Genomic DNA, 16,819 nt, shown 5'->3' with positions numbered 1-16,819 from the left:
GGCCACAGGGAGGGCCCTTGTGGGGCACCGTCTGGCCTCCTCCACGGAGGGGACCCCATCCCTGGAGGGGACCCACTGCTGGCCTGGGGCTGGCCGAGCAGCGGCTTTCTGCCTGGACCCAGGGCACACACGCCGTCGCTGTCCTGGGCGAATCCTCACGGTCACTGTCCTTGCCGAGCGCCAGGGGGTGAAAGCTGCCGTTTCCAGGGTCCACCCAGACCTCCTGACTCCAGCTCTGACGAGCGAGGCCCATGGAACTGAGTGCGCATTTCCTACTCTAAAGCATCAGCCTCGGTGGGCAGCCGATAGGGCGGCCGCTCACCCAATTTGATCCACCTTTGGGCGAACCCCACGCACATGTGGGCAGCAGCAGGGGGGCCTGGGCACCAAGCGCTTTGGGGTGAAGGGAACAGCCCCATCGCACGAGATCAAAATGACCCGTGGTCACCAAGGGACGGGGACACGTCCCCGGCTTTGTCCGGCCTCACCTGCAGAAAAGCAGACAGCCTGCCCATTGGGTGCCTGCGGCCGGCCCAGCTCTCCTCCCCACCCCGCGCCCGAGGGCAGGACAGAGGCCTCCAGCCCTGGCACCTCCGGACCCTTCAGCTCGGACACGGGCTGGGTCTCCACCCGGCGTTTCCCGTACATTCCGGGACGACTCAGGATCGGCAGATTTCGTGCCCAAAGGTCCATCGACTCACCAACATTTTTATGATTCACACACACATTTTTACTGACAGTTCCGAGGGTGTGTTATCAGAAAAACCAGAAGCGCCCAGCCTTTGGGGTCTAAACACCACTGTGCAGGGCATTTGGGGCTGGGGACAGCGCCAGAGGGCACCGAGCACCCTGTTCTACCAGAGCCATCGGCACGCAGGACGGCGGGGTGTGCCAAAGGGCAGGGAGCCTGGCAACAGGGCCGCCACCAGCCGCGTCAGAACAACTTGAGCAAAAGATGGTGATAAGGGCACCTTAGAGCCCACTGAACACGCTGAAAATCCATGCATCCAGCCTGATACAAGTGGGGGGTTAAGAGCAAGAAGGGGACCCTGATGGTTGAGGACACCCTCTGTGAGCTCATGGTACAGCATCAGGACTGGCTGAGGGGAGCTGTCCAGGCTGCTCCTGACTCTGGCTTTCCCTGTGTACTGCAGAAAATGCCACAGCCTCTCTGGGTGGGGCGGGACCGAGAGGAGGGCATCAGAGAGCATCCTCGGTATCTCACATTGGCATTAGCAAGGTGCCCACCGCACATTCCAGCTCCAGCCCCCGCCCAGATAGGCACAGCATCCCTGATGAAGAGCAGGTGTACCCACAGCACAGTGGCCCAGTGGTGCGGCCACTCTGGGAACAGGCGCTCACAGTGTGTCCAGCCAGGAGCTGAGTACCCCATGGGACAGCCCACAGCTCTTTCCTTCACTCATCCACTGACCACGTGTGTCTTGCCTCCGAAGTTTATGCAGACAGCACACAATCACTCTAGTAACAGCGGTGGAAACCTACTTCGGTGCTAATGCCTAATTCGGCAGCAATGGCCCAGACAGAACAGCCACCCTCCTCCCAGAAACACCCAGGGAAGACCAGCTTAAAGTAGGGTCCCACTGTCATTACAGGAGAGCAGACAACTCAGTATTTCAGGGGGGGCTCTGGCGGGCACCCCTTTGGGCACCATTTGTGTGGGTAAGTCAGGCAGGAAGAACCCTCTGTCTGAAGAGCTACTCTGACCTCAGACGATGAAGACAGCAGACAGGAGTGTGGATGGCAGCCAAGCCCACGTACCTTGGTGTGTAGCTTGGCCAGCTGCTTCTCGTCCAGATTGGATTGTTTATACACCCGCTTCTTGTATCGAAACTGGCACAGAAACAGGAAAAAAAGAACAATGTGTGAATGTTTCACATGGCTCCTCAGAGGAAGACCAACCTTCCCCTCGGCTAGTTCCCTGAGGCAGGGTCTCCACAGCAAACCTTCCAGGGTAGAGAAACGACTTGCATCCACAGCATAAGGCCTGGGACATGCTAAGGAAAACCACAGCTGAGATTCTGCGCTGAAAGGCCATGAAAAGGGGTAAAAAGCAACCCAGAAGACAGTCAAGATCCCTCATTGAGGAGCAGGGCCGCCTGCCCTATTGGCTGTCCTCAGCACTATCAGTGACCAGGGATCCCAGATGGCAGTCTGCCCGCCATTGGCGTGGCATTGTGGGTAAGTGACGGTGCCACTTCACGCCCCAAAGCTTCATCCATGTCATCAACCTTTTTCTTTTTCATTTATTTTCAGATAGAGCGGGAGGGAGAGGACGAGAGAGAGAGAAACATCGACATGAGAGAGACACAACGAGTGGCTGCCACCCACACGACCCCAACCAGGGCCGGGGACAAACTGCAACCGAGGTACGTGCCTCCAGCGGGAACCAAACCCAGGACTCTCTGGTCCGCAAGCCAACGCTCTAACCACTGAGCCAAACCGACCAGGGCTATGTCGTCAACTTTTATTAAAGCCTCATGAGAAGCCTCGACTCCTGCACCTGCAGCCTCCCCCTCCCACACCTGCAGCCTCCCCCTCCCGCACCTGCAGCCTCACCTCCCACACCTGCAGCCTCACCTCCCAAACCTGCAGCCTCACCTCCCACACCTGCAGCCTCACCTCCCACACCTGCAGCCTCCTCCTCTCCAACCTGCAGCCTCACCTCCCACACCTGCAGCCTCCTCCTCTCCAACCTGCAGCCTCCCCCTCCCGCACCTGCAGCCTCCCCCTCCCGCACCTGCAGCCTCCCCCTCCCGCACCTGCAGCCTCATCTCCCGCACCTGCAGCCTCACCTCCCGCGCCTGCAGCCTCATCTCCCAAACCTGCAGCCTCACCTCCCACACCTGCAGCCTCCTCCTCTCCAACCTGCAGCCTCACCTCCCACACCTGCAGCCTCCTCCTCTCCAACCTGCAGCCTCCCCCTCCCATACCTGCAGCCTCCTCTTCTCCAACCTGCCGCCTCCCCCTGGGACTTTGGAGTCACGATTCATTCCCTCAAGTAGCAGTGTCTCCTCTGAACTGGAAGTTACATCCCAGGAACTGAGGAGCCCATTTTGCCGAGACACAGTAGCAGTGTCCAAGGGGAAGGCACATGTCACAGCCGGTTGTCTAATTCCCCAGCACCTTGCACCTGCTGCCTCTCCGGTGCCCTGACCTCTTTTGTAGTAAGATGTGCTGGGGACGCTCCTGAAGGTTCCAGAAGGACGCTGACAGTTGGGAGTCACCAGGATTCTGAGCTGAACCCTCTGTTCCGATCCCAGCCCCACATGGACCCAGGACAATCCACATATTAGCTGAAATGAATGCAGCCACCAGCGAGGTAATTGCGGGAGGAGACGTGATTGCATCGCCGACTGCTTGTGGACTGTCCTCCCACGTGGGGACACCCCCGGTCCCCTTGGGGCACAGTGCACTGGGGCTCAGACAGGCAGGGGCCGGGTCACACTTTACGTGGACGTGGTCGAGGCTGCCTGACTGGTCTATCACAGGGCACCACGGAGGCCAGGGGATCTGAGACAGCCTTGGGCATTCCGGGGGCAGGAATCAGAAGGGAAAGCCACGTCCCTGAGGACACGGCCGCCACGGGCAGCCACGGGCCGCCCCACGCCCAGGGCTGGAGGACGGACTTGGGAGGCAGAGGCGAGCCCCGTTCTGCAGCCCCAGGGCTCCCAGAGCCGGTGTCCTCACATCCAGACCCCTGTCCCGCAGCCTTGTCACATCTCAGTCGGGACAAGAGCCTGAGACCTGCACCACCATCAGCCTTTCTCAGAAAATCAGGTGCGGCCTCAAGGCCCCAAACTGATTTCTTTTAAATCGTCACCTGAGGATATTTTTCCATTTATCTTCTGCTAGAGTGGGAGGGAGAGAGAAAGGGAAACATCGATGTGAGAGAGACACATCAACTGGTTGCCTCCCGCACGACCCCGACCAGGGCTGGGGACAAACTGCAACCGAGGTACATGCCCTTGACCGGAATCGAACCCGGAACTCTTTGGTCTATGGGCTGACGCTCAACTGCTGAGCCAAACCGGCCGGGACCCAAACTAATTTAAAAAAAATTTTTTAATCCTCACCTGAGGATATTTTTCCATTGGTTTTTTAATTTTATTTTTTTTAATATGTTTTTATTGATTTTTTAAAATTTTTTATTTATTCATTTATGTTTTGTACGTGCCCCTAGAGGGAATCGAAACCAGGACTCTCTGGTCCACAGGCTGATGCTCCAACCGCTGAGCCAAACCAGCCAGGGCTTACTGATTTTTTTAAGAGAGAAACGTCGATAAGAGAAACATCGATCGACCACCTCCTGCACACCCCCGACTGGGAATCGAGCCCGCAACCCGGGCAAGTGCCCTGACCGAGAATCGAACCGGGACCTCTCCGTCCACAGGATGATGCTCAACCCACTGAGCCACACTGGTCGGGCTCGACTGATTTTTTAGAAAGAGAAGAAGGAAAGAAAGGAGAGTGAAACATCGATATGAGAGACACGTTGACTGGTTGCCTCCTGCAGGACCCTGACCCGGCCTGGGATCGAACCCGCACCCCAGGCACGTGTTCTTGACAGGATCAAACCCGAGACCCTTTGGCCCCCAGGCCGACACTAACTGCTGAGCCAAGCCTGCCACGGCCCAGACCAACCCTGCCACATGGGGGGCTCCCCCGCCGTACCTCCAGGGAGGGGACGCCCGCGCCCGCGGGCTGGGGGTACTCCCGCAGCAGCCGCTCCTCGTCCAGGAACTTGCCCACGCGCCCGTTGCTCGCCGGCTGGAACAGCCCGTAGTTCAGCACGTCCTTCAGGCTCTGGTTCAGCGAGCACAAGACGCGCTGCTTTGCGGCCCACACCGTGGCGTCGGGGTTAAAGCGAATACACTTCTGCGAGGGAGACAAAGACTGGGTGAGTGACGCCGCGCGCCCTGCGCGGCCCGCCTGGGCCCGTGCCCCGAGATGGCCGAGCCGGACGGAGACACCTGGTGGAGGGGGGACGCTGAGACGGAGACATTGGTTTCGGTGGCCCTGACTCTCACCGTTGACCCAGATCTCTGGTCGTCAATGGCCACCCAGTGCCCTGGGCACCCCTCTCACCGTGGGGGCTCCTCAGACTCCAGCGCTCGTTCATGCTGGAGTGTCCACCCTCCCCACCCAGGAGAGCGTCTGACTCAGCGGGGCCCCAGAACCTGGGTGGGGTCCCAGGTTTCGAGGGGAGGCTGGTCCGGGGACCGCACCTGCAGACCCAGGCTCGAGCACCGTGGAGCGAGACTTCGTGTTTACACCAACGCTCTTTGCTGTTTCAGACGCAGGTGGATGTCCCATCCGGTCACCTCACCGATGGGAAAGTCCACGGCCCGAGCATCTGGGCGCCACCCCACGCTGACCGTGCAACGGCATCCGACACGCCGACACCCCCGCTCCCAGACCACGGGGGAGGCACTCACGGGAAATCGCATCATTTGCCACGTGAGCTACGTTTTTACAAAGTTACATTGTGTCGACGGCGCCTGAAGCTGATCGGGCATTTTCAGGGACGACAGCACCACCAACTGGAGCCACAGGTGGCCGGTCCCAGGTCCCTTCCCGAGCCTCCGCGAAGGCCGGGCCGGATCCGAGGCTGCCTGTGCCTCGGACCCGCGGGACACTGGAGCCATAGCTGAAGCACGGGATAAATACGGCTGCACTGACCGGGAGGCCGGAGCCACCTTCCCACAGGGGTGTCTGTGTGCCCAGGGCACAGACGGCCCGCCACGGCCCTCCCCCCTCAGCGGCCCCGCCCCGCTGGAAAACACCTCAGCCAGAGCTCGGTCAGCAGGCGGCGCGGAGGCCCACCGCCCGGAACGTGAGCCCCGGGGCCGGACGCTCCCTCTGTCCACCTCCAGTGTCCGAGGCTGACTCAGGGTAGCGCTCAGGCCTGGTGGCAGCCGGTTTACTTCCCTGACCGGCAGCCGCAGCCCGTCCGTCCTCACCGGCACGACCAGAGGGCCCTGTCGACTGTGACCAATGGGGCCCCTGCGGCCTCCAGTTCCAGCAACACGGACGCCCCGTCAAGTTCCCTCAGGGACCAGCAAGAGGAAGGCCAGGGGCTCCCCACCTGCGGCTGCATTAAGGGCCCCCAACAGGAGTCCGAGCGGGGCATGCTGGGAGCAGCCTCCCGGGACATGTGTGGCTCTGGATGGTCCCGGGGACTGGTGTCCTGCCTGAGCGGCCAGCCCTCCGCAACGAAGCGACGTCCTGCTCCAAAACACACCAAGAGGCTCCCTTGAGAAGTTTCTAGAAGGAGCAGGAGCTCAGGGGTGAGACGGGCTTGGGTTTGCGCCCCCACTGCCCCCCTAACCTCGCGACTAGGCAGACCTACCAACCCCGCACCCCAGTCTCCGCGAGGAACATCAGGGCCCCCACGAAGCTTGCAGGCGGGCGTGAGGACAAAGGGGACGTGAAGAGGACAATCCCTGCGGCTGGGCTGTGTCCCCCCAAAGACAGTGAGTCCCACCCCCTCTACCTGGGAATCGACTGATGTGAAACAGGCTCTTTGCTGTGGACGTAGCTGGGTCAGCGGGGGGCCCTCATCCAACGCGACTGTGTCCTTCACAAAGGGGAACCGTGGACACGGACACCCCAGGGAGAAGGTCATGAAGGCAGAGGTGGGGTGATGCTTCTCCGAGCCGAGGAACCCCAGAAACCACCAGAAGTCGAGGAGGCCGGGGGCAGACTGTCCCTCACTGCCCTCCATAGACCAGCCTGGTCCCCGCGCCCAGCCTCCGACTGGGAGGGAATAAGCTGTGGTGTGTGCCGCGGCCCCCCCTTCACAGCACCACGGGCTGCACCCCTCTTCACAGCACCACGGGCCGCACCCCTCTTCACGGCGGCCACGGGCCGCACCCCTCTTCACGGCGGCCACGGGCCGCACCCCTCTTCACGGCGGCCACGGGCCGCACCCCTCTTCACGGCACCACGGGCCGCACCCCTCTTCACGGCACCATGGGCCGCACCCCTCTTCACGGCGGCCACGGGCTGCACCCCTCTTCACAGTAGCCTCAGGGAGGGAGGGTTAGGCAGGGAGGGAGCGGGGATGCTAGGAACCACAGAACCATGGGCAAACCAGCCCCAGGCCACGTGTGCGGAGGTGAAAGACCACCCACGTGCCATGCGGAAAAGGTGGACAACAATGCCCACAGCGGCCCTGGCCGGTTTGGCTCAGCAGTTAAGAGCGTCAGCCTGTGGTCCATAGAGACCCGGGTTTGATTCCTGTTCAAGGGCATGTACCTGGGTTGCAGGTTCGATCCCCAGCCCCGGTCGGGACGCATGTGGGAGGCAGTCAATCAATGTCTCTCTCTCACATCGATCTCTCTCTTCCTCCCTCCCTCCCTTCCTCTCTCTCTGAAAATATCGGTGGAAAAACACCCTCCCGTGAGGGTTAACAACAACAACAAAAGTAAACAAGTCAAACCTGTTTTGGTCCCTGTGCTGGGACCACAGTGACGCGGCCTCACACGCTGTTCCTACGTCCCGGTGAAGGACCCTCCAGCCTCCTGGCCCTGGTCATCGGAACCCGCCCGGGGCCCCCCAGCTCCTGCCACCACAGCGCCGCCCTGGACCCCTGCAGGGCCCTCGAACCTCCCTCCAGCCGGGGTCTCTGCTGCTGCGACGCCCACAGGCCCCGCGGAACCTCTGCCCGGTGGCACTTCGCCGAGCCCACTCTCATCATGGAGGGTTCAGCTCAGACGTCACCCTGGCCCTGTGGAGGTGAGGCTGTGGACGAATTCATCCCCTCGCTCAGCCACTGGGCACTGAGACGGCCACACAGCCGCAGGCCCCGTGGAGAGAGACTCCGCCCGCAGTCACCCCGGAGCCCGCCGTGAAGTCACAGCTGTGGAGGGCGCGGGAGGCGAGGCCCCGCGACGGAGGGTGTCCCCGGGGAGGGACGGCCACGCCTGTGAGCTTGATCCTCAGGGGACTAAGGACTCGGAGGGTCCCCACCACGTGGAGATAACAGGAGAGAACGGCAGGTGCAAAGGGACAGGACCTGGGGTGCTCCTGGCGGCCGGGGTGACGGGACGCTCGGACGGTGCCTGCGTTCCGGCTGAGACAGCGGAATCAGAGGGTTCGCGGCCCAAAAGTGGGAGCAACCCAGCTGGCCCGGAACGGGGGTGATTTCACAGCGTGTCCACCCGAGTGACAAAACACCACCTGGCAGTAAGCAGGAACACAGCAGGGACAGATGCCACTGTCCTGAGTGGAAGAGGCCAGACAGCAAGGTCCCTCGCGGACAGCGTCCCGAGGGGACACCACAGGGCCGACCGCAGGCCCAGGGCCTTCGAGGCTGGAGGCAGGGGCCAGGATGGACTGCATTCGGGGCGATGGAAGTTTCCAGATCCGGTGGCAATGAGGGCAGCCCACTCAGCAAACCCACAGAGAGTCACCGAACATCGTCCTTAAAACGAGTGGATTTCAGGGCCTGTAAGTGGTACCTGGCTTTCCTGAGGGGCCCACACGCCGCGCGCCAGGGGCCAGGCTGGGCGGGTCAGAGAGAGGACGGGGCGGTGGGCGGGGGCCCTGAGCTTCCACTGAGAAGGTGTCGGTGGAGAGGAGGACACCGTCCACCAGAAGCAGAGGCCCCCGCGGCCGGGTTCCCAAACCCTCTCTCGAGGCCCAGATGTCCTGGGAAGCCGGCGGTCTCGTGGGAAAACAACCAGCCGGGCTCAGCGTCGCCTTCATATTCGATCGGCGGCGGCGGCCGTGGACGCAGAGCCCCGATTTCCATGGGACACGCCCCACCCAAGACCCGCAACCTTTGCAGAGACGCGTGAGGCCCGCCCTGGTGGCAGTCACATGGCTTTTTATAAAAGACGTCGAAGGGCGTGGAAGAGAAAACCCGCACACTCCCGAGAAGCCACATCTGAGTGGCCCCGGTGGCCCTGCTGCCGATTAGCTCTGGAAGGCAGGGCCATCGGGCGGACCTTGCCCGCAGACGGCAGACTCGCAGGGTGGCACCCTCAGCCCAGGGAGAGCAGGGTGCCCTCCTAGGAGGTCTGCACCACCTCCTCAGACTGGGCCCTGGAGGGGCCAGCAGGGCCAGCCGGGTAATGGCACCAGCACCGCATGGCCGGCAGGTGGCGCTGCGGGACTTGCCTCCGAGGGTCTGATGGGCGCCCGGCCCCTTCCCTGTTCAGCCTCAGCCAGGAGATTTTGTGACCCTGAGCGCCATGGGGGCGTCTGCTGCACCCCACCCGCACCATCCGCCCGCACCACCCTGTGGACACCCCTTCAGGGTCCAGCCCCACCTCCCCCACTCCCTGTAACTCAGCTCTGAAGGGAGGAGGGGGCCCAGCAGCACCCAGGAAGAACAGATGGAGGGGATGCAGGGCTCACCCCAAAGGGGAGCCCACTCCGCCCACAGGCATGTGGGAGAAATGCCGTCCCCCGAGACTCAGGTCACCTGGACCCGGGGAGACGAGGTCCCCACGCCCTGGGGCTCTGGCCTCTCAGCCCGGCATCCTGGAGTCTCGCCCGGGGCCCTGGACCCGTCCTAGCCTCTCGTGTGCCTCAGACCAGCCTCCGCTAGTCGACTGGACAGAGCGCTGCCCTGGAGCTCAGCCCCAGGCCCCGCCCCCACCCGGCCCGTTTCCCAGCTGTGCCAGGGGCTGCCTCTGACCAGGGCGTGTGCCCCTTCCTGCCGTGCCCCCAGCAAACCCAGCCTGTCCCTCGAGGCCCAGCTGGAAGGGACCCACAGCAGGGAGGAGCCCCGGCCACGAGTGCCCCCAGACCTCCGCTCCCTCACCTGTTCGACGCTCGAGGGGTGCTCCGTGACCTAGCACCTGGTCACACCCCTGGCACAGAGCGTGCAACCACCCTCCTGGGGACTGTGGCGCCGTCCGGTGGGAAGGAGCACGTCCGTCCGGGAGCACCAGAAGACAGGCAAACCCTTTCTCGTATGATGAAGACCTGGCACCTGGGCGGAAGTCCTGGAGGCTTCCCTGTGCAGTCAGAAGCCGTCTGAGCCCCACCACGGCGCAGAGGCCGGCTGTCCGCAGCTCAGACCTCCCGTTCCCTGGCCCCAAGCTCAGTCACTCCAGCTGCACCGCGGGCCTTGGAGGACTTAAGAGCTGAGCATCTGACAGCCCCACAGAGACCCCCCCCTCGCCTCCGTCATGGGCCACCCATCACCCATCAGCCACCAACCACCCCTACCCAACACCCCACCGTCCACACTCCATCACCCATCAGCCACCAACCACCCCTACCCAACACCCCATCATCCACACTCCATCAGCCACCAGCCACCAACCACCCCTACCCAACACCCCACCGTCCACACTCCATCACCCATCAGCCACCAACCACCCCTACCCAACACCCCACCGTCCACACTCCATCACCCATCAGCCACCAACCACCCCTACCCAACACCCCATCGTCCACACTCCATCAGCCACCAGCCACCCCTACCCAACACCCCATCGTCCACACTCCATCAGCCATCAGCCACCAACCACCCCTACCCAACACCCCATCGTCCACACTCCATCAGCCATCAGCCACCAACCACCCCTACCCAACACCCCATCGTCCACACTCCATCAGCCATCAGCCACCAACCACCCCTACCCAACACCCCATCATCCCCACTCCATCACCCCTGCCCCAGGACCCCACCACCCACCACTCCAACACTATCACCCAAGGTTCACACCTTGGCTGGACCACGTATGAACCCCCCCATCACCATCTGTGGCTCATCAGACACTCTGGTTGTGGAGCAGGTGGAGGTGGACAGGACCACAGGGCAACGCCATGGCGACACCCCCAAGCGTGGCCTGGCGCCCCGACCCAGAAGGCCACCACCAGGAACAGGCCCCGAGTTCAGCCCCAAGTTCAGCCCCTCGCGGGAGCCGGGGGAGAGGACCTGGGCTGTGTTCTGCTCGGGCAGCCACCCGCTTCCTCAGGCCGGCCGGCCGGACTTGCCCAGGGAAGAACCGCCCGGGAACGGGGGAGGAGATGGCACACTAAGTGCGTTCTCAGGAAGGGGGTCTCAGGGCGCCTGGGAGGGAGGGGCGGGGGACCACAGCGAGCAGCGAGCCGCCCACTGGTGTTCGGTGATCTATTCAGACCACTGCGCTGAGCCACGACCCCAACCCTGCCGGGACCCCACGAGGGTTGCTACAGGGGGAGGTGGTCTCGTCATCAAGGACCCACTGGCACCCCGCTAATGGGCAGCAGGGTTGACACAGGACAGGGCACCGGGCCCAGGCCTCGGGGGACCACCAGGAGTGGCCGGTGGGCAGGGCTGGGGGCACCCCCCACAGAGCTTGGACACCTAGGACGTGGGGAAGAGCACGGGATGGGGGCTCGGTGCAGCACTGAGCAGAGCCCACCGGGCACCCGCAGCCTCGCCCGCTAACAGCTCCCCGTGCGAGTCTCCTCTGCAAGGTGGTCTCTGTGCCCTCCAGGCTCGGCCTCCATCCTGGCACAGAGCAGGTGCGCAATGACCACGACGGGCGAGGGCCGGGCACTGGCGGGGGGCGGGCAGAGGCCTGGGGGGAGCACCTGCCACGCGGAGGGACGGGGGCACCTCCAGCTCCCGCCCCACCCGCCGCCGCCCAGGCACGAGCGGGCTCACCGTCTGCTGCAGGTCCTGGATGAGGATGCGGATGACCAGCGAGTGGCCCTGGTCCTCCTCCGTGGCGACGCTGCGGGGCTTCACCGCGGTGGCCCGGATGGTGTCGTAGATGGTCTCCTCCTTGGAGCTGTCCGACTCGGACCCCACGGAGTAGTCGGAGAAGCTCTGGGCCATCTCGTCCTCGCTGGAGGTGGGACTGCGTGGCATGGCTGCCCTGCGCCTGGGGGAGAGGGCACACTGAAGAAGGGGGGCCTGGCCGTGGCCCCGGCGCTGCATCGATGGCACCGTTCCACGGTCTGCCCCTGCTGGGGTGACCACCAGCGGAGCCGCCTGGGGGAGCGGCAGGTCTGGAAGGCGGTGACAGCACGGTACCCCGCTGCCCCCGGAGCCCGAGCGCGAGCCCAGGTCCACAAGGGCCCGGCCAGTCTGGAAACGGCACCCAAAGGGCCTCCTTAGCCGAGGCCAGAATGCAGGGTGCGGGGACCAACCAAGGGCCACTGGGGAGAAACGCCATGCCAGTCACAAGTTCATGCCGCGATGACCCCTCCGCAGCGACAGCAGATCGGGCGAGAGGAGACCAGGAGGCAGGGCCACGCCCAGGCCCAGGCGGAGCAGAGCCCAACATCCCCGGCAGGCTGAAGCTGGGGCCTCGGGGCCCCCAATAGTTCATGGAGCTGGGGGTGCAGCCTCCTTCCGATCAAAGGCAAAGGCCCAGGTCGTGGTGCCGACTCCGCGTGGGCACAGCTGTCAGGGAGCACGCGGAGGGTGCCTGGCACCCAGCTCCGGGCGGGGCCCAGCAAGGTGAGGACACAGGGAGATCCGGGGTGCTCCCTCGTCTCCCTGCTCTGCCCTTCTCCAACTCCCTTCCCACCAGCCCGGGGGTCACGGCCGGTTCGCCTCCTCTAACAGATCACCCAGTCTCCCCGGACACTCATCTTCCCTAAATAACAACACCGAAGTCACCCCAGTGTAACTGTGACCTACAAGGTCAGAGCCGACGGGGAATCCTGTGTTCACAGGCAAAGGCTCCCCGGTCCCCAGCCCGGGGTGCAGGGCCTGCTAGAGGAGCGTGGGGCTCAGGTCGGGCCTGCCGGGTCCATCTGAGCGGGTCTCCAGGGCTGCACCCCATGGTGACGCCCCACCGAGGGCGTGGAGACCTGCCCGGGTGATCAGTGTCCAGCCCTGTGTCCAGCCCTGTGCCCCGCCCTGCGCGATACAGATGTGATGACAACAGAGACAACCGCACGTCGCCATGGTGTTGGGACAGTGTGACTCTGTGAGCGGTTACGAGACGGTGTAACATAAACGTAAATGTAAACCATACGTATTATTACGCGGTTATGTCTGTACGATCGTTTCCACCTGTCCAGGCTCCTCACCGGGCGCGAGGCCAGGCCCCTGGGAGCCAGCACTGCGGGGTCGGGGGCCCGGACTTGGTGGCCTGGAGGCCGGCACAGCTCCCGGGGCTGCAGTGACCATCCCGCTCCAGGGCTCTTCCGGCCGAGACGTGGCTGGAACTGTGACGGACGGGCGGCAGGACACTGAGACCAACCAGCCTTCCCGGGGCGAGGGCCACGTCCTGGGGGCGAGGGCCCTCTGTCCCGGGGGCGAGGGCCCTGTGTCCCGGGGGCGAGGGCCCCGTGTCCCGGGGGAGAGGGCCCTGTGTCCCGGGGCCCTGGACAGCAGGTGAGGTGCAGTGTCCCCCTCTGAGTGAGCACCCCCTCTCTACCCCTCCCCCCTCCCTCCTCACCCCTGCCTGTGCCCCCCAGGACACAGAGGGACTCCCACTCCTGGCCGGGGCCCCTCCAACAAGGAGCAACCGCCGAGGGGTGTACGGGGGCCAGGCGGAGGCAGGTGTGGCCCCTGAGGGGTGGTCCCGGCAGCCCACCCACCGCCCGCCAGCGTTCCCTGCAGGACGCGTGGCCCCAGAAAGCCCGAGGCCTCAGTGTCAGCATCTGAAATCGGGGCGCGTGGGGAGCCCCCAGCGGAGCCCCCAGCAGAGCCCAGCCTGGAGCAGACACCGCGGGAAGCCCCCAGAGCCCCCAGAGCCTGCAGAAGCTGGAAGAGGGGCGGGCTGGGAGCCGAGGCAAAGGGGCCAGACCACGGCCTGTGGCAGCCCTGCGGGGCCCCGGTGACGGCCCTGCGGGGGCCCCAGTGACGGCCCTGTGACGGCCCTGGGGGGCCCCGGTGACGGCCCTGGGGGGCCCCGGTGACGGCCCTGGGGGGCCCCGGTGACGGCCCTGCAGATGGCTCCCAGCAGGCCAGGCTCTGGGCACACAGCTGGGCACACACCTGGTGCCCAGAGGTTGGGGATGGGTTTCGACGGCCCTGCAGGCCACGTACCACGTCTACAGCCGTGACCTGGGGGGGCCTCTGAGAATGTTGAGGGTGACATCAAACTCAACTCCAGAAACAAAACTGACAGCGAAGGCAGGGCCCTGTGCCCCCCGCCCCCGCCACCCAGACAGCTCATGGCACGCGGCCCAGCCAGGAGGACCCCGCCCTGGCCCCCGCATCGGCCTGGGGCACGAGGCTCGGTACCAGGACTGCGTCCAACGGCAGAGAAGCTGGCCAACTGCACCCGGTTCCTTCCGACCCGCCCTGGGAGCGTGAGACCTGAGGGGGGGGGGGTCTGGACCTTCCCAAGGGGCCTGAGCACCTGGACCGGCAGGTCCCTGGGAAAAGCAAACACCTGGGGGAACATTTACTTATTAACTCCCGGGAAGGACCGCAGCTACCACGGCGCGGACACGTCGCACAAACAGGTCCGTGCACCGAAGCGTCTCCCAGATGCGGCCGAGGAAGACACTGCAGATGACTCACCTGGGACTCCCACCCCAACGGGCACCTGCAGGTCCCCGGCAACGCCGTGGGGACACGGGACGCAGGGCCCGCGCTGCTCCCTGACCCGGCGGCGCCCCAGTGGTGGGGGCGGGGAGGCCACCCAGACGCCTCCCCCTGACACCCGCTTCCCCGAAGGGCAGTGGCAGCTCGGGGAGCGAAGGGTAACAGCCCCCTGGGCATCTGTGTCGGGGAGAAAACATCTCAAGCTATAAAAACACAGGTCGACGGAGGTCAAGGACTCTCACACATGTTTGGTCTCAGGATCCCTGCCAAGGTGCCTGTTCATTAGGGAGACAGAAAATACCGGCACTGCCCGGCCGATGTGGCTCAGTGGACTGAGCGCCGTCCCAGGAACTCAGAGGTCCGGGTTCAATTCCCCTTCAGGGCACATGCCCGGGTTGCGGGCTCGATTGTCAGTTGGGGGTGTGCAGGGGGCGGCCAAGCGATGTTTCCCTCTCTCTCTCCCTTCCTCTATCTTTAAAAACATCAGTAACAACGTATTTTTTAGAAAGAGAAGCAAATGGAACCAAGACCCCCTATTTTCCTGCTCAGCGGCTCCAACGAACCCAAAATTCTCAGGTGCCTCGTGCGGCCCCTCCTGCATCTGCGGGCAGCTGGGCGGACGTCCCCAGCCACAGCGCCAATGGGACGCCCGGCCTGAGGCCGAAGACACAATGAAGACCAACAAAAGCCTCCTGCAGGAACGGCTTTATCCAGGTCACGGGGCAAGGCCTGCGAGATCCCCCTGAAACCGTGGAGGCGCCATCGGTTCTAACACATAACAAACACGTTCTGATTCAGGGGGATTTCAGACACACTCTCTACGTTTGGGAGCAAGATGCTGGGACTGCCCACGTATGGTCTGCATTCGAATGTCTACAGCGCGCTCAGCCCCAAAGCGCTGGGCTTCGGGGGAGACACTGAAAGCTGGGGTCAAGGTCGAGCCCGGGGGGCGGAGAACTGGACGTGGATGCTGGAGGGTGCTGGGCTCTGTCCACTGCTGGTCGCTGTGCAGAGAGGACAGCGCGAGGCTGCTGGCGGGTGGGGGGCGGAGGGCGTGCGTTTCAGGGACGAGGGCCAGGGGGGAAGCACACGGAAAATCGCGCGTTTCCTGGTGTTTATCTCATCCATTTCTCCTCCCGGCGGAGAGGCCATGTGACAGCCACGGAGGTACCCGAGGACACGGTGCACTGGTCACCGGAAGGAGGCCTTCCCCCGGCGCCCCACACGCCTGCCAGCAGAGGACCAGGGGTCCGGCCACACCGCGGAGAGACCTCCTCCTCCCAGGCTTCCTTTGCGTTTGCTCCAGGGATCTGAAGACGACGATGTGAAAGGCAAAAGCACAGCGCCCGAGAAGAGAGGTCTAAGACGATGCCTTGGTGTAAGACCCTCAGAGTGGGAGTGCTGGGTGCCCCCCATCTCTGGGCCTGCAGCCTCGGTGGAGAGAACAGTTCTGGGGCAGAGCCCTGACCAGTCCCCCGGGCACGGCCTCCGCAGGGCTGGCTCCCTCCAGAGTCGAGAATCCACTTCCCGAGGCTTCATTGACTTCAGCAGCTGCCACGCACCCCTGCGGGCGGCCCTCGCGCCCAGAGCCAGCTGAGTTCAGAGTCGGGGGCCTGAGCAGGCCGGGCCGCAGCCTGGGAGATGAGTCGGGGCGGCCGCCCCTCGGAGCCGCTGGCCCCGGGTCCCAGGGAGGCTGTGTTGCGCGGGTCTCACCGACGGGCAGGTCTCAGTCCGCAGGAGCAGGAGGCAGGCTTGGCGGTGCCGGATGGGTCAGGCGACACTGAACAGACACGGTGTGGGGCCCGGAGGCCAGTCCCAGGGCTCCCTGCTTACCAGCCACGGCCCCTCCTTACTCACTAAATGTGGGCCTTGGCTGGCCTCCGGGAGCCCCCTCGGCAGATAAATTCCTTCTCGGGGTTCACATCCAACGAACCGCTCTTCTCGGGGGTCCACACCTCTGTGTTCAAGCGGCAGCCTCTGCTGCCGAGGTCACCTTGCCTTCTCCCCTGCGTGTCTGCGTCAAAGCCCCCTGCCCCCTCCTTCCTGTGAGGACCCTGTGATCACACCCAGGGCCGACCCACCAAAGTCGCCCCAAGTAACCTCCCCACCTCGAGACCCTCGCCGACCTCGCAGCCACAGGCCCCTTTGCAAAATAAGGTCATGTCCATGCGCAGGGTCTGGGGCCTGGAAGCGGATGTCTTGGGGGGCCACTACCCAGCCCTCCACACACATTAAATTATTATTTACTGGACAAATCGGGGGGAGAAGGCCTTCCTGTCCACAAGACCCCAAACCCAAGGCAGAGAGGACACGCTGAGGTCAAACTTCCGGCAGCCAGGC

The 16,819-nt window shown here is 64.0% G+C and overlaps 1 protein-coding gene across 1 annotated transcript in view; it reads right to left on the bottom strand.

Annotated features, from left to right (window-relative positions):
• SHANK2 (SH3 and multiple ankyrin repeat domains 2) overlaps positions 1-11,839 on the bottom strand; it is a 306,758-nt gene extending 294,919 nt beyond the window's left edge. Inside the window, exons 1-3 of the mRNA XM_036281110.1 lie at positions 11,633-11,839; positions 4,693-4,896; positions 1,780-1,851 (exon numbers count right to left, since the gene is read on the bottom strand). Of these exons, the coding sequence (XP_036137003.1) occupies positions 1,780-1,851; positions 4,693-4,896; positions 11,633-11,839 (483 nt within the window). The remainder of the gene's footprint in view (positions 1-1,779; positions 1,852-4,692; positions 4,897-11,632) is intronic.
• Between the last annotated feature and the right edge of the window lie 4,980 nt (positions 11,840-16,819).

The sequence above is a fragment of the Molossus molossus genome, unplaced genomic scaffold (genome assembly GCF_014108415.1).
Source record: "Molossus molossus isolate mMolMol1 unplaced genomic scaffold, mMolMol1.p scaffold_m16_p_31, whole genome shotgun sequence".
Taxonomy (NCBI): Eukaryota; Metazoa; Chordata; class Mammalia; order Chiroptera; family Molossidae; genus Molossus; species Molossus molossus.
Note: the sequence above shows the minus strand (reverse complement) of the source record. Positions and strands in the feature narration are given on the sequence as shown.